The sequence below is a fragment of the Pundamilia nyererei genome, unplaced genomic scaffold (genome assembly GCF_000239375.1).
Source record: "Pundamilia nyererei isolate P.nyererei 1_Seehausen unplaced genomic scaffold, PunNye1.0 scaffold00091, whole genome shotgun sequence".
Taxonomy (NCBI): domain Eukaryota; kingdom Metazoa; phylum Chordata; class Actinopteri; order Cichliformes; family Cichlidae; genus Pundamilia; species Pundamilia nyererei.
The window spans coordinates 1,361,578-1,384,746 of record NW_005187492.1 but is presented as its reverse complement, the minus strand read 5'-3'; the positions used below and the strand labels follow the sequence as shown (position 1 = coordinate 1,384,746).

Genomic DNA, 23,169 nt, shown 5'->3' with positions numbered 1-23,169 from the left:
ACCAACTTGGATTTAGGAGACACACACCCTCTCTAGTTTTAAGATTAAACTCAGAACTTTCCTTTGTGATAAAGCTCATAAATTAGTTGGGGCGGGTACAATTGAACTTGAACCATGCCGTTTACTGCTGCAGGACTTCCTGTGATACACTGTGGTGTGTTGAGCGCTTCTTCTTCACCCACCACTTTTCCCTCATTACGTGTTTATATATTACTGCAGCATGTCATTAAAATGTTGTCTTCTCTCTACCTTAGTCTATGTTCTGTCCTATCTCCTTATGCTCTGGTTTGCTTTTCTCTTCTCTTTCTTCTTTTCTCTTTCCCCTCACCTCCCAACCACTTGTGGCAGATAGCTGTTCCTCCCTGAGCCTGATTCGGTTAGTTTCTACCAGTTAAAAGGGAGTGTTTCTTTCCCTCCCATGCAAAATGCTTGCTCATAGGGGTTTGTATGATTGTTGGGTTTTTCCCAGAATAGTGAAGGGGGTTTTCTACCTTGTAATATAAGGTGTTCTAAGGCCTATATTATTCTAATTTGGTACTATATAAATAAAGCTTAATTGAACTGAAAACATTTTTTAAGATGATCTAAAGGATCATCATCTAAAGATCTGTCGAACCTCGTGAAACTCTGACATGTCTTAAAGACCTCAAAGTCTTCTCTGTGGACTGCTAAAAAGATAGTCACTGGTTAAACTGAGGAGGAAAAATAAAAGCTAAAAGCTTGTGGAAAAAACTTTAAATAAAAAAAACAACTTATAAATATGTAAGAACAGAAGGATGAAAGTTTGCTTTCTTTAAAAACGGTTCAATGACAGCACATAAAAAAATAAAATGGAAAATGATTCTGATAAAGAGATGAAAGAAAGTTTTACATTGTTGTGAGGCATCAGTGAAATGACACTGGACAGATGTGATAATGGAGTCTATATCTACTGTATTTTATATTCAGGTTAAGTTGCTGTTTCTTGTCTATTGCACATTTTTAACTGTATAGCACCTGCCATTTATATCTTACACAGTACTGTCCATACACTCAGGATGGTGGGTCAATTCAAGCATGATCATATGTTATCTTTGAATATTACATTTATAGTTTAGTTTAATTTTGCCAGAATATTGCCTACTTTTTGGCATTTTTGTATTTTGTATTTCGACTGTTCTCTATGTCGAAGCACAATGTGTGGTCTTTTTTGCACTATGTATATGTGCACACTGTGGAACCTGAGCTTCACAATTTTGTCTCTTTGCATACAGGTGATATAACAATAAAATTCACATTGGCTTTATCTGTATAAGTACAGTGAGAGAAGATGACAGAATAGCATACACTACTCAGCCACGACATTAGAAACAGTGGCAAGTGAAAGAATACCATTAGTCATTTTGTTAATAATGCAGGAATCATTTGGTATTGACATTTATGTTGATGAGAAAACTGATTTCAGCAACCACACACATAAGTGCAATACAGGAGCTTAGAAAGGCTCATCGAACAAGCACGTTAGGTTAATTTAATGGTTCTTAAACTCTGATGGTGGCCCCACTGGTGGGACATAGAGCCACAGCAAGTGGGATTTAGACGACCAGAAGCTAAATATAGAATAAAACTACGTTGAATTAATAAAAACACAAGTTATTTCTTCTGTTTTTATTAACTGGTACAAATGTGGGGAGTGGGCTGTGTGGGCGAGTGTGGCGTGAGGTTGTCTGTCTCTGTGATCAACTAGAGACCTGTTCAGGACGTTATGGGATAAGCAACATTTCCCTCGCAGAGAAAACGTAAGAAAATGTATATATCTATCAGATAGATAATCCACCTCAGCCAGGGTCTTCTTCATATTTATAAGATTGTGGGCGGACATTAATATTGCGTGCGTCGTGTAGACGTATGACGTTGTGCCCACGTCTTACGTCAACTTAAAATCGAAGTAGATTTCTCCAGGCGTACACTCCTTATTTCTGTATTGTAACTAACATTTTTGTACATAAATTCTTTAACATAGTATGCTTAAAGCCACAGAGGCTCACCACTGTACAGGAACCTCCTTAAGGAGTACTACGCATGGGACCGAAAGCTACGCTTCTCAGCTAAGCTAACGTTGCTGCATCTTTTAGCAAAACTTGCTAGCTAAGAAGCTAACGCTACCGTCGAGCTAGCAATGCATTACTACTAGCCTAGCCCGCTAACCAGTGACAACTGACAAAGGTAAACAACAAATCTTTTGAGTTTCTTCAGTTTAAATCGTCACTTGAGTAACTTAATCTTGCTATCTGGCTAAAACCTCTGGCCGATCAGAATAGCGTTTTAACATTCTCGTTTTTACCGCTAAGACTGAAGTACGAGGCGGAGAAAAGGGGCAGCAACAGCGTCAACGAAAAACAATACAAATCTCGATCCCTCATCACAGACTAGGCCAACCGAGCTAACTCAGCTAACCTCTATTTAATGCTTAGCTGCCGGGTGTAATATTCGTCTGTTTTAGTCTAAGAAACCCTCGCAGCAAGGTGAGAACCGGAGCTTTCAGCCGAGCACCCAGCTTTGTTCATAAAATCAACATTATAGCTCATACTGTTACAGGTGATAGCGTTTGCAGTGCTGGGAGTTAGCAGTTTTGACATGTAACCGAAGTTACCCTTGCTCTTTAGTGATTACATGTCTGCGATTCATTTTCTCTGTAAGAGAAAGCAGTATTAGTTTCTGTTAAAAAGAGGTATTATTCACTTATGTTCTTTGAATAGCGGACTTTTTTTGCTCTACGTTTTACTGACCCAGTCTCTTATGGATAACTGTGTTGACACACCTTTTGTGAATGGCTCGCCTGTATAATGATGCTGTGACTTAAGAAGCATAGACCTGGGAGAGGTCTTTATAATGCCTATAATATAGCGGTAGTCTGTTTTATTTGCACTTTGTGCCATAATCTCTGATTAATGATCATGATATAAGATTAGACCCTCATTGTCAGTTATTATTTCCTCTCCCTGAAGTTGATGATCCATTGGCATGATCTAACAGAGTCATTACTGTTACCTTGTTTGCAAGGTTGAGGCAATAGATTGCTCAACTGCCTTATTTTAACATAAGCTACTTCTGGCTGCTCCCTTGCAGTGATGTTACATTTAAGAAGTTTTTCCTTGTATGCGATTTTAGAATTAATGTGACAGTTCACCGAATGTCTAGTTTAAGTATGCAATGTGGTTTGCTTTCTGTGTTTGTTTTGTAATAGGGTGCAGATGATCCAGAACACGCCGGAATGAAAAAAATATTTTCCTGTTTGTGTGATTAGCCACTACAGTTGACACTCACTTTCAGCCTAAAGACATCCTGTGAAAAATCCACGCCACATCCCTCGCTGAAGTTTCTCCTGCATCTGAACCATGTGAGGGTCCCTCGGTCCAGTCTGAGGGGAATCCCAAGACTGTTGAAAATACAACCCCGCTGTGCGGGGCTGGACTCAACCCATCTGTGTCTGAGCGAGCAGCCTTTCCTGTAGCCCGCTCCCTGTTGGCACATTCTTTTTCTCCTTACCAAGGAGACGCGCCATGATGTTCCGAGACCAGGTAGGTATCCTCACAGATTGGTTCAAAGGCTGGAATGAGTGTGAACAGACAGTGGCGCTGCTGTCCCTCCTGAAAAGGGCATCCCGCACCCAGGCTCGCTTTCTACACATCTGCCTTGAACACTGGCTGGCAGACTGCACTGACATCCACATCCTTGAAGCTGAGGCCAACAATGCAGGTAGCTGAGAGCTTAAGTGTTCTTTATTATTAATTACTTTATCATTACAGCCATATTAATTGTTTTTCTAAAATGAAAGACAGCATATATTAAATAATAAAATGTTAATCACATGTAAAAATCTATTTGTCGTTAGCAATTGTCAGCCAATGGCACCAGGAACCAAAAGAGAAAGTGGTCTCCTTGCTGTTGTCCCATCTGCCTCTGCTGCAACCACGTAATAGTGAGGCCAAATGTGAGTACATGAAGCTGCTGCAGAAGGTTTTGAGTCACACTATTGAGAGTAGCCTGTTTGTGGAAGAAAGCAGGCAGCTGCTATCTTATGCCCTCATCCACCCTGCCACCACACTGGATGACCGCACATCTCTCGCCATGTGGCTGAACCACCTGGAGGAGCACCTTTCCAGTGGGTATACACCACGTGCTCCATCCAGCCCCTACCACCCACGCCAAGGCTCAGATGAGTGGCCCAGTTCTGCAGAGTCTCTGGACCCCGGCCTTGTTTGGCACGACAAGTCTCCTTCATCCAGCACACCTTCAGCAGGCCAGAACGGACACATGTCATTCCCAGGCGGGATGTCCTCACCTATTAACAGCAATAATACAGGTAATATTTGTCATTCAACTCTCATTTTTCATCTTTTGGGAAAACATAAGAAGTGGTTTAGTAAAAGCATGAGTTATCAGTCATAAGCATATCGACTGTTTTACAAACAGTTTTTTTTTTTTGTTGTTGCTCATATCTGAAATGTTTCCCTTTCCAGGCCTTTGTGGGCAGATGCAGCCCAGCCCTCAGAAGAAGTCCATGTCCATTATTTCTTCCAGTTCCCAGGCTTGTGGGTCTGAGTGGGTTAGCCAGGATGACGCAGTGGGCCGGCAGAACTTTATTCCGACAGATCACGCACCCCTTTCGCCTCAGAGCAGCGTAGCTTCTTCAGGCAGTGAGCAGACAGAAGAACAAGGCTCTGTTCGCAACACCTTCCAGGAGGATGGTAGTGGCATGAAAGGTCAGAGTTCTTTACCTAACCAGTCCAAGAGCACTCCAAGCTCTGGTAAAAGCCATGCACAGCCAACAGCTGGGGTGATTTTAAGCCAAAATATATATAATGTGACTTTTTTTGTAACTTTTTGCCCCCCTTTTTGTTCTAGATGTTCCTGCATGGTTGAAGAGTCTCCGCCTTCATAAATATGCATCACTTTTCTCCCAGATGACCTATGAGGAGATGATGATTCTCACAGAGCAGCACCTGGAGTCACAGGTTTTTAAGCCTCCTTTTTGCATACGCTGGCGCCAGGCTTTGATTATTCTACACTCCTTATCAATTGTGAACATTATTGTCCTCAAACCTGATGATACATCAGCTCTCAATGAGGCATGAAATTAAACAACGCACCCTACAGTTATATCGACCCAGTCGCACATACAAATGGTGCGATTTTGCCTCTGCCCCTTGGCTTTAATGAAACAGATGGTGATTAGGTCTGTTATTTAGTAACTGTATAAATTGCCCAGTGTTCCCTCAAGAAATGACTTTCCTGCTTCTTATGCCATCTTGCTATTTTCTCTCTCTCCTTTTTAGAACGTCACTAAAGGAGCACGACATAAGATTGCCTTGAGTATCCAAAAACTGCGAGAGAGGCAGAGTGTGCTCAAGTCTTTAGAAAAGGTAATTCAAATCGGATAATATTTTTCTCAAGCTAAAAAAAAAAAAATAGCAGTGGTGCTTTGTCTTGATGAATTTTCAATTGCACTGATCAAAATTGCACTTGAGTATGTACTTGGTGACAGTCATGTGATTTAGCTCCATTGGGAAATTCCCAGTCTGCTTGTTGGCATAGAAACATGGAGGAGGGCTGGTAGGAATTCAGTGTCTTCCTGTAAGACATTTCAGTGGAGCAAACGTTTGCTTGGCTACAGTCTCAATCTGGATTTCCAACTTGGAAATCAATCTTTCCGCTCACAACAGCACCCGTAAAACTTAAGCTATCATATGACAATGATGTCGTCATCTCTTGTCAGGATATTTTGGAAGGGGGAAACCTACGCAATGCCCTCCAGGAGCTGCAGCAGATCATCATCACACCTATTAAGGCCTACAGTCCACCCACTGCAGCACAGACTGCTTCAGACACCACCACCTCACCTTCAGATTCTACAAAAACAGGAACGGATAAAGAGCCGGCCCCAGAGGGCTTCCAATCCAACAATCCACCTCCCTGTGATGGAGATTCCTCAGGTGCACCCATCTCAGATGGTGACATTGCTGGACAGTTCACTCGTGTTATGGGTAAAGGTAAGAATACAGTAGAGGTTTTACGGAGTAGATGAAGGTTGCTAATTAGATTGGTGGCCAAGTCCTTATTGGAATCTCTCTTACAACTTTCTTATAAAAGCTATGAATTTAGATTTCATACCCAGGTCAGGATATTGTATAAAACAAAAATACTTAGAATAATCCATTTTCACCAACCCCCATTAACAGAGATCAGCAGGTATCACTCATACTGAAGGGTACTGTGGCTTTTTCCCCCCCTCAGTTTGCACCCAGTTGCTGGTGTCAAGGCCAGATGAAGAAAATATCAGCTGTTACCTTCAGCTAATTGAGAAGTGTCTGATACATGAGGTAAGAAACTGAAGATGAAGCTTTTTCTCTGTTTGCTCATATGTGTGGATGCAGTTGTAAATGGAACTTGTGACAACCTTAAAACACAAATATAATGCCTTTAAAAAGATCTTTTTAAAAAAGCTTGCCTGTTTCTTTCTTGAACTGAAAAATAAATACAGATTCCAAATGCATTTCCAGAAATCCTGCTAATACTTTGTTCATTATTTCACTCCTTTTTGCTGTCTTGTTTTGACAGGCTTTCACAGAAACTCACAAGAAAAGGCTGGTCTCCTGGAAGCAGCAGGTTCTCAAACTGCTCCGCCTGTTCCCTCGGAAAGCTATGCTGGACATGCCTGGGTACCGTCAGAAAGGGTGAGAGTGCTGGCCTTCTTTTACCTTTGATCTTCCTCTTTAGCAGAAGAGCTGTCACATCAGTTTATTGTGATTCTGGATTCGTCTCTGTTATCTGTTAGCTTGATTTTCTTTCCCTTCTTTTTAGTTTCCTCTTTTCCTAATTGAAATTGCTGCTGTCATTTCTTAAGAAATGGCTGTAATAGTTCAACAATCCTTATAATTTCTAAGGCATGTTTCTCTGGTGTTTGTTTTGCTACTCCAGCTGGACCTATGGGTCCAACTCCCTCCCCACAGCAGGTTCTGTAAGTGGAGGTGTAGGGCGGCGCGGCCAAAGGCAGTTCCAGATGACCCCTCGTGGACTTCCAGCTGGACGCATGTGTCTCCCAGCTGGTATTGGGGGAGCTTCTCCACGGCACACTCTCACTAGTCCTGCGCTGACAGGACAGGGTAGACAAGTCAGTATTTTAAATGTTATAATTATATTATGACATCAAGTTGTAACATGCATTACTAATTTTAACTTCTATTCAGATTAGATAGCCTACGAAAAAATCAAATATTAAAAGATTTAATGACTTAAAACCAGTTGTTCTCAAACTCTAAACCCCGCTGGTGACAAATGGTGAGCTAAGTGGTGTAGAAATGACCCAGAAAAAAATAGTGGAACAAAGTTCAATTAATATGAACTCTGTGTAGGGTAAATTTGAATAGTTTTGTGAGAAGGTATTGGTCAGTATGAAGCACGTTAAAACAGTCATAATACATCTTTGTTCTGAAAGCAGAAAAACTGCCCCCAAAAAGAGGTTTAATCAGTACAGATTTGACAGTAAAACTGGTTTCATAGTTTTATATAATTTGAGTGTTTTTATTTGAGAACCTAGCTGAAGGTTTAAGAAACTTTGCCAGTTTTCCTGGATAAGTGATGTTTGTGTAAGGAGAACTTGTGTTTTCCAATATATAGAGCCTGTGGTTTGCCAACCCTGGAGGCAGTAACAGCATGCCAAGTCAGAGTCGCAGCTCTGTACAGCGGACCCACTCGCTCCCTGTCCACACTTCCCCACAAACCATGCTCATGTTCCAGCAGCAAGGTATATATATATATATATGCACTAACCCACAAACTGTCATAGTGCTTGTTTAATGTACCACATTCTGTGCCAACATGTAAACACAACCTTCTTGACATCTTGGGATTCCTGTTTACACTTTATAACACCTAGTTTTACCTACATGTTCTGAAAGTATTTTTTTTTAATGCCTAACTGGAAATGGCTATTGGAATATTTGAAAGCTCTGGGTCTCAGTCTGAGTTTTGCAAGTAGAACAAGCTACACAACCTCTGTGGAAAAAAAAAAAAAAAGCAAAAAAAAAAGCTATGAATTGGTCAGATGCCAGAATGGAGAGTGTCTCTCCCTCTGTGCCAAGGACAAACTAACAAGACGGCTTAGCAGCATGTTGCAGAAAACAATCTGTCGCCTTGTATAGTATACATAACCTTTGGTTGCCTTGTTTTGTGTGCCAGATGCCAGACGTGAGCATTGCAAATTTACCTGTAATGGATCTGTCGTGTTTTAGCAGAGTCAGCTTCGGATATTTCCATAAAGGAGTGTGTGAAAGCCAGAAATGTATAGTTCCACAGACATGAACTCAGTATGGTTATAGTTTCAGTGTCTACACTACACAAGAAACAAAAACCTAAAAAATACAGCATTTCTAATTGACTGAGTCCAAATCTGAATCTGCTTTAAGATTGTGTTGCATTTTTTTAAACGATCGATTGAATAAATGTTGGAAATATTTAATTGCAAACTAAAGCTTGGTCCTGCACAACAGACCATGTTTCCTAATTTACTGCACTTCAGGCAGCTTACTGCTTATGAACAGAAGCGTTCCTGAACTGCTGACCTTGTTATGTTTGTGATTCAATGCTTAAATCTGTATTTTCAATATAGTGGCATCTACAGTGATCTGCCTCTGACTTTCCTCTTATAGCATGTTGTTTTTGTTGCACGCTCTTCCTACACTTCATTTAGTGTAACAACATGCCTGCATCCATACATCATACACCTTATTTTTCATTTCTAGCTTTAGCATAGAAATTTCAACAACAAATTTCCCTAACAAATTTCCCACGTGTGGGACTAATAAAGGTTATCTTATCTTATCTTATAACCAGTCAAAGCAAAATAAGGTGTTAAAACATATATGCGAGTAAAAAGGGTGTGTGACAGCAGCCAGAATTATACAGCATGATGTAGGACTCTCAGATATAAACCTTTTTATTATTTTGGAAGTTTTGTTCCTCAGTACAGAGACAAAACAAAACTATTGTAGCATAATATGTTCTTTGAGTATCCCAGAGGATTCCTTATAAAGCTGTCTAGACATCACTGTCAGCCAAACACCTAAATGCCTTTGTGGAAGTTCAACTTTCAAGCTCCGTTTTACTTCTGCTTCTCAGACCAGTATTGTACTATCGATCATGTCTTTATTCTCTTGAAACCGATTGAAATTTACATCAGAACTTACATCAGAATACATCTAAAGCTTTGCAGTCACAGTCTGCTTTTTTAAGTAAGTGAAATGCTAACTGATGTAAGAAAGAAAAGAGGATTGCAAAGGCAGACCTATATCTCACTCTTGAGTTAAACCCCCCCCCCCCAACTGTTTGTAAGTATAAATTACATTTCATTAAACACTTTTAAAAATACAGTAAAATGATGTTAAACCTTAGACTTTTACACCAATTATACAAATTCTTGTGCCAGTTACCTCCATTTTTCGTAATGTTCATAGTCAGTTTCAACCGAATTAAACACTATCTGTAGATATGCCTTATGTTGTTTGTTTAGAAAACCGAACTACTCCCTTTATTAGTGTTACTCACTTCAATTTTAGATTACAGCACCAAGGTGAGCTGAGCATAAGCAACCTTGTGATGATGATTCTTTTGCACACTGTGTTTTTGCACATTGTGTTTCAATAATGTAATCTAAATGTGAGTCAGGCAGATTAATCTGCGTTAATGCAGATTTTATATATAAATGTTTTTTTTGTTTGTTTGTTTTCTAAATTTAGTGTAGTGACAGTATGTCATTTCCTAACATTCCTGTGGACTAATAGTTTTATTCATTTCCTCAGAATGCCAAGTTCCAGGTGCTGACCTGGAGATCAACCCTACGCTGGAATCACTGTGCCTCAGTATGACAGAGCATGCCTTAGGGGGTAAGTGTCAGCAACTTTAAATGGGACACTGGTTGGCAAACGTGTACACAGCTTTCAGTTAGAGCAGAAGAGCAGGGGTGGACAGCCCACGATCCCCTTAACTGTCACTCCTGCAAGCTTTAAAAAACAAAATAAAACAAAAAAGATGTAATCCTGTAATCCTTCTTAATCTGCAGCTTTTTTTCTTTTATTGTTTGGTAGGAAGAGCTTAAATAGATCTTTTGATATTGAAGGTTGCTGACCCAAGAACTAGTCAAATGGGAGAAAAAGAGCCCTTTAAACAAGAGACAGTGTAAAAAATGGATATACCCAGAGAAGTTTTTACTATTGTTTTTTCAGCCACAAGCTACCTTACATGCTTCACAGGGTCAAATTTTACTTTATCCGCTAATGCTAGCAGGCTTGATTAGAATGTTGCATCTATAAACTGTATGGGTGCATCTCATTTGAGGTAATTAGTGCCAAGTAAGACTAATAAAAACTAGAATTTCACTCACCAAAACTGAAATAAAAGAAGCCATAACATTAGTCAGATAATCCACTGAAAAGGCTCCAACAGCATAGACACAGTGAACAGTAGTGGATGAGGCCTAGCAGACTTGATCAGCTCCAGCTGCCTGTGGCAGGACACCTGTCTGTCAGAGTGGCCACACCCCTGACTCAGTTATTCAAGTGGATGAGTTACAAAAGAATTCACCCCATTTAGAGTGGGATCAAAGCCAGATTGTTTTATGGTTATTAATTCTGTTTGACATTTTAACACGGGGGGGTCTGTGCAGTGCTCTATTTGGAAGAGAAACTCGAGTAGCAATTAGAGGAACTGCACTGCCACTTCTATGTTGGCTTAATTTTTAAGCTCTGGAGGTTGCACCTGTGTTTCAACATCAGTAGCTCTGTATAATTGTCCAGTATTGTGGTTGTAAATAATTTATGAGATGCATGACTTTTGGAAAATTTTATATTTTCATTCCTTTAACTGATGCGGCTAAAGTTATGTTCTGTTTTGGCTTTGTATATCTTAAAACAAGGATGCATAAAGGGCCTGAGGGCCAGAAGCAGCATAAATCTTAATAGAAATCTGCAGATTGTCTGTATACTGGATAGTATGTGTTAAATCAGTGATACTGCAAGACAGAAGCCAATTTAAATTTCATAGGATTTAGTGTTTTTAATTTTCTTAATGTTACTAATATATGTATCTAACAGTAAGTTTAGCAGCAGGACAGTGACATGCCCCTTCAGCGATGCCATGCTTATCACATTGTGATTATAAATGTAATGTACCTTAACGTGTCTCTGTTCTACCCCTCAGATGGAACAGACCGGACTTCAACAATATGAAAAGAAGAAAGGAAAAATACACTTCATTTGAGGCCTATTCAGTTCCTCATCACCCAGCACAAAGATAAACGTATGCTTCAGAAAACCAGGCAAAGCAGTCACTACAAAATGACAAAAAAACTGTGTATATGTTCTCTAATATTTTTGTACGTTATTATATACAACTAAGTTTATTAAAAATGGAATACAGATGATTATTATATTGCAGGACAGAGAAAAAAAAGGTTAACTGTGCAAACTGCTCCGTGTCACCTGCAGGACTGTGGCATGATCTGCAGAGGCTCAGTTTGCCGTTGTGAGAGAAAAACAGTAGATTGGTGCTTTCATAAAGGGGTTCCGCCCTATGAGTTACTCTTCTTTTCCTTCTGCCTTGGAATAAGGCTTTCTATCCAAAACACACTGACAGCAACAGCCTCTGCACCATATAATGTGTAGATTCTGAAGATTTCCAGCCAGAGTTAAGGCACTTTTAATAAATGAACTTTGATATTAGGCACTAAATGGTATTTGGCTCAATTACACACTTACTGAGGTTCCCCTTGTAGTCAGGTGCTGATATACAGACACCAGTATGCTTTCTAGCCACCGTAATCATTCTTTAACCGTGATAGCTGGGGCTTTTGTTGGTTGAAACTTGGTCAGCTTTCCTTGGTTCTTTTTGTCGTCTCTAACGAGCATGTTTTTGTGTCAAAGGAAGGAGAGAGATGACCAAAAGGCTTGAAGAACAGCTTGTAATTCAACCACAGGTTTATCCTTTCTCTTGGTTGTTTTTCCCCTGAACATGTAGTCAAAATAGAAGTGACTCTCCTCCTCTAAACTTCTACCAAGCCAAAGAGAAGGGTTGTGTGACTGTCAATTTGAGAAAGACATTTATAGTGAAATGGTATACTATTTTTTAAAAAAGAACAGCGGTTTAAAGAATTTATACCAGCTGCAATTTGTCTCTGTTATTTTATGCCCTACTACATAAATGATGATGAATCTCATTTTGTGCCGAGGAATCCCCAGAGGGGTGAGTAAGGGCTGTGAGGTTTGTACTGTGTGAGAGCTGATTTGATATTGAATTGATAAAAGCAAGGAGCGCAGAGTGTTTTCAATTTACAGTCTAATGCCAGGCGAGAAAACTAAATGAAACCCATCTCAACCCTCTGGCCCCCTTATAATTGGCTTTGGAAAATGAAGCTTGATCTCATAATAAATGCTATGGAGCACAGCGCCTCACCCTCGCAGTGCCCTCTTCCTCAAATGGCCAATGTGATGATTTGATGAATCATACTTTTCAAGGTGCTTGACGATGTCCATCTTTTTTCTGTTTGTGTCTCAATGTGTTTCAGTCTCAGAACCCTAACATTATCATGTGGTATCAGTGTTGAATCAAAAACTGTCTTATACAGCCTCTGTCTGTGAATGTGGCAGAGCCGGAGGTGCATGTACGTGTAATATGGTCTTAACTTTTGGATCACTTTTGGTTGCAACATAAGACAGGGATAACCATTCAAATTATTATTTCATCAAAAATAGGAGGTCTGTCTAGTAAAGATGGTTATTTACAGATATCTTTTTTTCAATTGTATTTTTTACTCTCCCTTGATATTGATAACTTATGCTTATTTTCTATAATCGCATGTTTTGCCACACTAATACCGCACTGTTGTAGATAGAGGGCATGGTGGTTGATGGTGCCCAGTGTCACCGGAGAACAGAAATCTTGCAACTAATGTTGTATGTTTATATCGCCTAAATGTCACTGTTTACATCTCTCTGGGATGATGCCAGATTCATGTTCTGTGATGTCATGCATAATCCATTGTCTCACAATCTAACACATTAAAGAACTGAAGCCTTCTCACACCTGAGCAGGCTGGGTAGATCCCAAAAGCAAGTCTTCTACCCCCCAATCCATGGACTCCATATGAGTTGCAGTAGTGGGTTTTTTGTTTGTTTGTTTGTTTGTTTGTTTGTTTTCAAAGGTATAACTATATGAGGCACTTAACGGCTCTTTTTTTGTTTTGTTTTTTTGGTCATGTGGTGGTGAGAAAGAATTGTTTCTCAAACCTTGTGATTAAACTGTTTAGCTGTCATGTTCTCATAAACTGTTTATGTGGTGCCTGAAATTCTCGCTCCAGCATCCTCAGCTTTTGTTTTAATAATGGTCATGAGAAGCATTCTAGTCATAGATTTCTTCAGAGCAGGCTCTTGGGATTATCTGACTTGTTAAAAGCATCACACTCATGCCCGCAAAGGACTTTAGTGAGTTAGCAATGGTGGCTTTAAGACTTCTTTCTTTTATTTTTAACTCTTCACTATCCTGTATACCAACTATGTTGTTGCAGATGGCTCAGATTATCCTTCTCATGGCCTCTGTTGCTTTGGACAGCCTACTTGTTACTTCAAATAGACACAGAGGTACAGTGCGGCAGATTTCTACAAGAGTGTGTGTGCGTGTGTGTTTATAAAGATGATGCAGCAGGGGGGTGACAATGCTTTTCTGAGCCACATAATCATGATGTGATTATGAGTAAACTGAACACTAATAACTGGCCAAGGAATATGTTTACTCCATGTTTACATTCCAAGATGCGTGATATTAGTTGAGAAGTGCATGTATTAGTTTCAGGCTGGTGTATTTTAACATGCCACGCACCCACTACGGAGGTACAGAGCCTGTGTCGCATGGAGACGTCTACCAAGTGGTCCTGAGACCATGTTCATGTCCCAGCATGGCTTTATTATTGAATTAATGTAGCCCACCAGCTGCATATATCTATCTTGTACCAGTTATATTTAATTCTAAAACTCTCCCCCAACTTTTTCTAATGTTTTATGAACCTTTTTGCATCACATGCTTACACTCTACTTTTTTACTGTCACTCATATGTGAATGGTCTGAAATGCAACATCCGTCGGATCATTGACAGTCCAAATAAAGAGGTTCAGTTCTTTTGCAAATTAACTTGTGGTCTGTGTTTGTGTCTGGGTTTTTTTTATTTTTTTATATGAGGCTTCGGGAAACTCGTGAGTCGCTTTTAAGATGCTCTTGTGTTGAAAGAGTGGCCGCATTGATACCGCAGAGTACGTTTTTACTTCCGGGTTGCGCGGTTCTCGCAGTTCATCAAGCTAATGCGAGCTAGTCATCTCGCTGTTAATAACGGCTTTAGTTTAAATAAGAAGAAACGTCTGTTTGGTCTGGGAACTTGATTACAACTTCTTAGGTATGTTCAACATGTGTGTTGTGGCCTTATAAGCCCGATGTAAATGTCTGTAGGCAAGGCAAAGACTTTCCTACCGCAGAAAAGTAGAGTTAGCGGATGGCTAGCTGTGCTTAGCATGTATCAACACTGAACAGCTGTCGGCTAACAATGTTAGCTTGTTAGTTCTTGCTTAGTGTATTTCACGCTGCATAAATGATTAAGTACTTAATTTGGCTGGTAAATTTACACATTTAACGACGATTGAGGTCGGCTCAGTTGTAGAGTTACAAGTTCGTAAATCTTTACTTTTAAGCCGATCATCCCCGGTGTCTCGATAATAGTGGGTGGTGTGATTTGTGAGGACAGAGCTCGATCCCAGATAATACTGCTGCCCCTGGTCGGTTTGTTAAAACTGAAACAGTTTTAACATTTCTATAAGTTGCCGAGACACTAACGTTAAAAAAAAGTTTATTGCTGTTTAAGAATGGTATAAAGCTTTGTTCATAAAACATTTTCAGAAGTTGTGTCACAGAGTGCTTTTCAAGACACCTAATCAAATAAAAGGAAGCCTAACGCAGGGAAGAAAAAGTGGGTGTTTTTACCATTTGTCAACCTTCATGTGAAGTTTAATATCTAAATGTTTCTAAAAGCCAGCTCCTCTAACAAGACTGGACATAAGACATGGGGGCAACAGCTGGAGCCTAATTGAATTAAACATAAGAAAATCTAAACATGGGTGTAAAAATGAAAGCATGAATTACAATCCGAAATAATCACTAATATTATTAAAATGATTTATCAGTCATTCTTTGTTTAATTTATCTTGTCTATGCTGTACATAGCGGGACAGCCACAGAAGTACATTCACAAAGCCCCTGGAAAGCATTGCTAACCGTGGCCAACAAACGTGAACTTTTTCTGCACCACTTCAGATGTCAAAACAATCTTAATATCGCAAGCCCTGTAATTAAAAAAAAAGAAAAAAAAGTATATTATTATTACCTTTTGGATTTCTAGCAAAAAAGGGAGCCACTTTGAATTTTGCTCGAAGCTGTGAGCAACAAATAAATAATTAAATAACTTTAGGTTTGTGTGATATTTTTCACCTTGTTGACCACTCAAAGTCTTAAGAATTGCTGCAACTCTGTTATTGGAAACAATGCAATGGATTTTGCCTTGTGTTGCTGTACAAACTGCATAACAACATAATTTCTAGTTTACCTTCAGGCATCTCTTTCTCCACTATGTTCTGCAAAGGGACTGCACTTGTTCGACAACAGTCCATTATCAGCCAACCGATTCATTGGCTCTATTTAGATGATCTCTGATATCAGTTCTGCTGAAAGCTGTGATATGCTAAAATTCACTCTGGACATAACATTTTTACAGAAAAATCAGAGGTCACAAAACTTAGAAAGCAGTTTAGCTCTTCAAAATTTGTTGTTAGTACTTCTCCTTTAGTTCCTAAATCATGTGTTGTTATGTGTTATTTGTATATTCTTTTGTAATAAAGTTTTGTAATATGTATTCTACTCCCAGTACGGACAACTCTGTGTACTTATCTGATGTCATAGAAACTCAAGATTTCTTAATGTTAAAAAGACTCTCTTGTGCAGTCTAACAATACCATAAACCAACATTTGGCCTGTATAGTTTTTTTCCTCCTCTTTTCTCTACCTAAGATTCAAGTCTGAGTTAAAAAAAAAAAAAGAAAAGGAAAAAAAAGAACTGTAGATTAATCAATAATGAAAATGTCAGTCTCGGCTCTAGGGTCAACACCTTTCTAAAACAATTTAAACAAAAATAAACCTTAGATTTCAACACAGTGAAATTCTGAGAAGTGCTATTGTGTTGGATTGCATCAGTTTTATATGAGCATTTGAAATAAACTGGCAACAAAGTGTGCGCCACCAGAATTTTGACATTATGTTATCTATAAATATTCCATAAGGTTGAAGCTGAGCTTTGAACAGAGTTTTCTTTTTTGTTTTTCAGGCATTGTAAAGTCTGTATGGCCACTATACATGGATGGTGAGAGTGACATGTCAGGATGTGGATGGAAATCATTTGCTGAAAGATAACTGTAATTAGCTGTTCCTTGGAAATTTCCTGGATTGGTGAAACTGTCTCCACATATTCCGTCATGTCATTACCAAAGGAGTCAGGGAACCGAGGAAAAGATCGAGAGAGGGGGGCTCGTCCCAAGGTGAGACAGAGCCGGTCAGAGGAGAGACGAGATGCAGGCGGTGGAAGGAAAGGTGGAAAGGGGAAGAAAAAAGGCCTTTCCTCCCACGACGCTGCGGCTGAGCGACCTGTCAGTGATGGCTTTGAGTATGGTGAGCTGTTGAGTGAACTGGAGACCAGAGACCAATCTTCCCCTTCCCCTCTGAGGGATAGTTGGAGATGGCAGGGCTTTGAAGTAGCTGCCTCATTACTAGGACAGGAACGAGTTACAGCAAGACCAACTCTGGGAGCGACTGGCTCTGCTGCAGAGTTACCCACATCTAGTGAAGGTGAGGGGAGAGGGTCAAGCAGCAGTCGCACTCTCAGGCAAAAAATCCAAGATGCAATGGGGCAGTGTTTCCCAATAAAGACACACACTGCAGCGGCACCAGCTCCATTGCCGCAGGCTCTTTCATCATCAAGTGCCTGTGGCTCCTCGAGGCGCAAGATCCATCTCAGTGAGTTGATGTTGGATGACTGCCCTTTCCCTGTAGGATCAGAGCTGGCTCAGAAATGGTATCTCATTAAACAACACACGGCCCCCATTACCCAGCCTCCCCTGCTAGATTCTACAGTAGTGTGCACTGCCCCAACTTCAGCCATGGCAGTTGCAGTGGAGGATGTGGATGACCGATTACGAGAGCGCAGGCGCATCAGCATTGAACAAGGGGTTGAGCCACCTCCCAATGCAGAGATCCACACATTTGAGGTTACAGCCCAAATTAACCCTCTCTACAAGCACGGCCCAAAGCTGGCTCATGGTATGAATGACTTAGCTGAGACTGACAGAACCTCCGTCCATCAGCAACAGCAGCTTCTTCTCCAAAGACAGCAGCAACACCAACTCCTCTTACAGAGCTGTTTGGACACTCTGGATGAAGTTGCAGCCTCTGCATCAGCCTCCGTCCACACCTGCGACGCTGTCTCCGACGCTTTGGTTGACCCAGACATAACTGCGACCAGCATGACCTCTGGAGAAATTCTTCCTCAGACTGAGCATCACAAATCTCACGATAGCTATCGCATTCACACTCAGATTGATTACATTCACTGTTTAGTTCCAGACCTGCTGCAGATCACAAACCTCCCATGTTACTGGGGAGTCATGGACCGCTACGAGGCAGAGACATTGCTGGAGGGAAAGCCTGAAGGCACCTTTCTACTGCGGGACTCTGCCCAGGAAGACTACCTCTTTTCAGTTAGCTTCCGCCGCTATGGCCGCTCACTACATGCACGTATTGAACAGTGGAATCACAACTTTAGCTTTGATGTTCATGACCCCAGTGTCTTCCACGCGCCCACAGTTACAGGACTGCTAGAGCACTACAAGGATCCCAACTCCTGCATGTTCTTCGAGCCCCTCCTGTCCAACCCCATCCACCGCACACAGCCCTTCAGCTTGCAGCACATCTGTCGAGCGGTCATTAGCAGCTGCACCACCTATGATGGCATTAATATGCTTCCCATTCCAAATGCTTTAAAAAAGCACCTGAAAGAATACCACTATAAACAAAGAGTACGTGTACGGCGAATGGATACCTGGTGGGAATGAAAAACAACAAAACACTGACTTAGAGAAACTTCCAAATACATTTTTAATGCAAGTCTCACTAAACTGAACTGAGAAGTGAGTCTTATTCTTCACTCCGTTTGGCTGTATTAACCTACACCACACTGTACTTATTTATTATATTCCTGCTGTACAGGTCTTAACAAATTGTACTAAACAACACTGATGAGGCAATATGTAATCTCACTGTTCTTGCACATTCAGTTCTTTATCCTCAAATTAAACAGACTTATTTAGATGTGTGTTGTTCACGGCTATCCTCACATATCATCTGTGTTTTCAAGTGTGACTAAATCAGCTTAATTATCTAACGATGGGGGGGGGGAGTCCTAGAGTGAAAGGAGATGATTATAATCAAGTTGTTCATCAGTCACGTGCTGAGAAGGTGAAACACGCACTGACAAGGTTTCTTTCTTGTAAGTGAGGTGCTGAAGTACAGCACGTCTGTGGTATTAATCATAATTGCCTACATAGCCCAGGGCTGATCATAAGGGATGACAGTTAGGTGCATATGCTACATGGTCCTATTAAAGATGCAAAGGCTTGTCACTCACTGGATTTGATAATGTGCTCACATTAGTTTTGAGTTTAATTTTTACTTTTAACTGCAATTAAAGACTAACTAACATCCTGTGGTATCAGTCCTGTCTTTGCTGCAGTTATGTACAAGTATGCTTTCGCTGGTGGGTGTAACTCCCGGTGCTTCTAGTGGAGACACTGGACGTGGTGAAACTAATTTGAAAATGTCCTTCTTCCAGGGAGTGAAGTAAAACACTCCATTTTCTTTTATACCTTTCTTTAGCACAGTGTGATATATACATACATATATATATATATGTTTATTTTAAGTGTGCAAGTCTTATACTCAGATTCTAAACCTTTCAGCTTCAATCCTAAGCTGTTGGTTTCCCGTACAGTTAAATTGCTGCAGTCAGTGCTGGCAGTCTTCATTAGTTTAGTCAGGATTACATGTGGCTCGCATGAACCTGTCAGCCACATTGTGATCAGAATGTAATTATAAAGCCCTGCGGTTTATGTACCTTATTTTGCCCAAACTCTGACTTTTGTGCATTTCCATAAGTCTGGAAGTTGAATCTGTTTTATACATTTTTCCCCTATGCATCTAATTGTGATGTGAAGGGAGAAAATTGATCTTGTTGCTATACTTCCTGCTGGGTGTATTTGAAAGAGGTAGGGTGTCTCCACACTAATCTTCCATTCCAGCAGTTCAATGACAAAATTACCATAATGAAGTAGCACTGGTGAATCTTAATTAACAGGGAGAATGATGGGAGATGGAATGAATTTGAGCTTTTTTCTGGGCTGACGTGAAGTCAGTTACCAAGACAAAAATCAGTACGCTCTAAAAGCTCTGCAAAGACAAATCAGTTCTAAACTAAAACCCTTAAGGTGCTCAAAAAGGGAACAGTTTACAGTGTGTAAATCTACATGCTGGGGAAGAGTAGGGTCGTAAAGGCTATAGTGTAATAAATAAAATACAATGCTATGTGATGCATCTGTGTTGAATGCTCAGAAACACTGAAGTTTAAACATAAAAACAAATCACCAAAAAATGTCTTGTCTTCTCATCAGACTGTAAAATCTTGCTTTATGTGTGTTGAGTTGAACATACACAATCCGTACTATCTGTTTTATTAATATTACCTGACTAAAATAAACACATTTATGTATAATTCTGTCCTGAGTTTGCATATGAGCACTGCAAATCTCGCAAATGAAGTGTTTACACATTTACGTGTTTAAACTTCCAATTACCAAAGCAACGCAGAAAGACTGAAGCTTTTCACGCAGGTCAGACTTATGTGGTCAGTGACATATTTATAACTTATTTTGAGAGTAATTCCAAATTCTTACCCCTGCAGGGGAGTTATTCACTCCTATGTGTGAACAGCATTTTGTATTAATGAATACACAGAAGAGACACCCCCACTGCTAATTGTTGTGTGCACTAAGTAATGGTAGTCACAAAAGCCAACCATCCCAGTGTTAATGGGAAACCATGGAGATGGGACCTAGTTCGTCCTCTGAGCCACTGTGATGTTGTTTTCTCCCTGAGATGGCTCATTTGACATGCAGAATGTAAATCATCCATGACAAGCACTCATCCAATAATGAGGCTGCTATTATTTAAGCAGCAGTTCCAATGCATCATTAAAGTCTGCATTCAAAATGCAAAGTCAGAGCCTTTGACCTTTGTGTACTTAATTAAGTCACCATAAAAACTCAACAATAAAATGAGTGATGGAAGACATTTGACCTGTCATGCATACACAAGTGTGGGCTACACCAGCAATTTGAGTCCCTGAACAGCTCGAGGTTTGTGCATCTTCCACCAGTATGCAAGACTCTGCAATCAGGTATTCATGGCAGAAATAATCCAATAACAAGATGGGTTTTTTGTGTCTGTGCAACATATTCCCATAGATTTGCGTAGCTATAAAGAACTGTAACCAAATTCATATATGCATTCCTGGAAAGCAATTTTTAACAGCTTGCTAATTATTACTTATGGTGGCACCCTTTCAGTCAGCATTTACAATGAGTTTCCAGCAGAGCAGATCAGCTAAAGATGCTAAATTTTTAAAATTTGTTTACAAGCAAGCATACAATTCAGCATGCATTGTTTGAATATGTAAGTTGTCAATGCGATACCATTTAATTGTCATTAAATACAGCTAAGCAAGCTCTTTATTTACCCAATAAATGCAATAATTCTATGTAGAGATTATTAGGAAATTACAGACCTGCAAAATAAAGAGTTGCCATTTTATTTTATAATTGCTATTAAAGAAAAAAAATACCAAAGATAATTTCAGTTAGTTCAAAATGCTGTATTACTGCAAGCACAGCAGGTGGCTGTAAAGAGCTTCAGTGTGTTCCCCCCTGGCTCCTCAGTACCGTGTGATTTGTGTGTGGTGCATTGAGATGGAGGGATTGAGTTAGTTTTTTTTTTTTCAGCTGGCAGCATGGTGGCACTCATCATGCAGGTATTACAGGTCCTGGGGTAAAAAGAGGACTTTTCTTTCCCTGGATCATGAGGCCCAGAGGGATGGGATGCTCAAGCAAATCAGAAAGCTCATTGGCTACACATACTTAGTGTGTTTGTGCCTGTTTGGACCCGTTTTCCTCTGAGCCTAATCTCTACAGTTGAAAATCACGAGGGTGGAGAATAAGCTTGGGATGTTCATAACACCTGGGGACAATTACTTTCCCAAATAATCTGCCTGTCATAATCTAACAAAAGCTCAAAAAAGAGCTTGATATGGCACAGACTTGGCTTATTCAGCTAAAAACCTGTAGCAACCTTAGGTTCCAGGGGTTGTTTTTGATGTGTTTGTTTTAGCGTGCAGTATGTAAACCCATAGATTTAAAACTCAACTACCATGAGATGCGGCGTGATCTGCGCCATTAATTCAGGGGAGGGCGTATCAAACTGATTTGGAATTCTCGCAAGATGCAAACAGCTAGACATGATCCTCCTTATCCACCCAGAGAGGAAGAATATCTTTCTGTGACTGAGAAACACCGCGGTTGCGAGAGTTATTTTTGGTCAGTAAACGAATCCAGCTGAATCTCAACCTTGAACATGAATCAGTACATTCCTGTCTATTCTTGTCAAAACCAAGTAAGTAATTTGTGAGTTATTAAAGTGTCAGTTCTTAAAAGTCTTGCAATTCCCCCTCAGGAGGTACATTGTCACACAGTGACATGCGTACATTTGATGTTTGTTTCCCTGGAAGCAAACCTTTGACAGCACATTATTTTCTTTCCTACTTATTTAAAATCCAAATGCACTCCTGCTTCTCTCATGCATGTATTGGAACTCTTGTGAGGCCTTTGCTGCAGAAAAACATCAATATTCTAATTTAGAGCTGTTTGTGTTCTTACTGCTCAGTCTCTTGCCATTTTTATTCTCCTTTGCGCTGTCAGATTGTTGATGGAATAATAGGGGTGTAGGGCATTCCACGACTAAGCCCAGAGAGATACTACACAGATTGATGAGATTGCAGGGTAAGTGACACCTGACAGTCTACATCCCAGCCTCCAACCTGTGAAGCTCATAACTAACGCCCTGGCATGTTCTAAGGATGTTCCAAAGTTTTAATCAACAGCTTGTAAATTAACATATTATTTAATTTAGCATCAAAATATAGTTGTAATGTGTATCATAATGTGTTTGTACAAACTGTAATTGACACAAAGATAAGGCAAATATAATTATAGATAAGCATTGTTTGTTCTCAGAAGATGGTTAATTACAATAAGCCTTCACAATCACTGTGAAAAGGCCCATGCATCATTGATAGAACGTAGAGAAAAAATTATAATTGCATAAATGATACATTACATTGCATAACACCTGCTCTGTGACTAATTATGCTGTCGCACAGTGGCTGCAATGACTAGTAGAAAAAGTTCAAGCGATAAAAGGAATGTGTAGACCTCAGTAGCTGGTTGTTATTTTATTTTTTTCAAAGTCATTTCTCACATCGGGCTCCTTTTGGACCCAGTGATATCCAGCCTGTTAATGTACTGTCAGTGAATGGACAAGATTAATTTACAGGAAAATACATTTGTGGAGGACAGAAACCTAAAGTATATGGCCTTTATGCTAATCATTCAAACTAATAAACACCACACTACTGTGCTAAAGTTATTAAAGAACCTTTCTTCATTTTATATAACATTTCTAAGTAAGTTTATGTTAATTATGCATTGTAAGAATAAGTCATTTGTCACTGTCTCTGTCATGGTTCCTCTAGTTTTGGTTTTACTTGTTGCAACCCCTTCCCCCACCTTTTGACTTTGTTTGTCCGTTTGGCTCTTGTTTCTCTGTCCTGTTCCCTGTGCTCCTTTGTCTATTCCATAACTTTTATATTTCCATTTTTACTGCTTTAAA

At 40.0% G+C, this 23,169-nt stretch overlaps 2 protein-coding genes across 2 annotated transcripts; both read left to right on the top strand.

The window, feature by feature from the left end:
• Window positions 1-1,904: 1,904 nt before the first annotated feature.
• Window positions 1,905-14,213, top strand: samd4b (sterile alpha motif domain containing 4B). The gene is made up of 13 exons (XM_005739355.1): window positions 1,905-2,205; window positions 3,227-3,738; window positions 3,875-4,345; window positions 4,503-4,745; window positions 4,888-4,997; window positions 5,319-5,405; window positions 5,759-6,032; window positions 6,277-6,362; window positions 6,601-6,716; window positions 6,961-7,153; window positions 7,660-7,786; window positions 9,840-9,923; window positions 11,236-14,213. The coding sequence occupies exons 2-13, from the start codon at window positions 3,543-3,545 to the stop codon at window positions 11,262-11,264; spliced, it is 2,016 nt and encodes a 671-aa protein (XP_005739412.1). The 5' UTR covers window positions 1,905-2,205; window positions 3,227-3,542; the 3' UTR covers window positions 11,265-14,213.
• Window positions 14,214-14,323: 110 nt separating this feature from the next.
• Window positions 14,324-18,789, top strand: socs9 (suppressor of cytokine signaling 9). The gene is made up of 2 exons (XM_005739354.1): window positions 14,324-14,476; window positions 16,451-18,789. Exon 2 carries the CDS (start codon window positions 16,599-16,601, stop codon window positions 18,228-18,230), a length of 1,632 nt encoding a protein of 543 aa, XP_005739411.1. The 5' UTR covers window positions 14,324-14,476; window positions 16,451-16,598; the 3' UTR covers window positions 18,231-18,789.
• The last annotated feature ends 4,380 nt before the right edge of the window (window positions 18,790-23,169 follow it).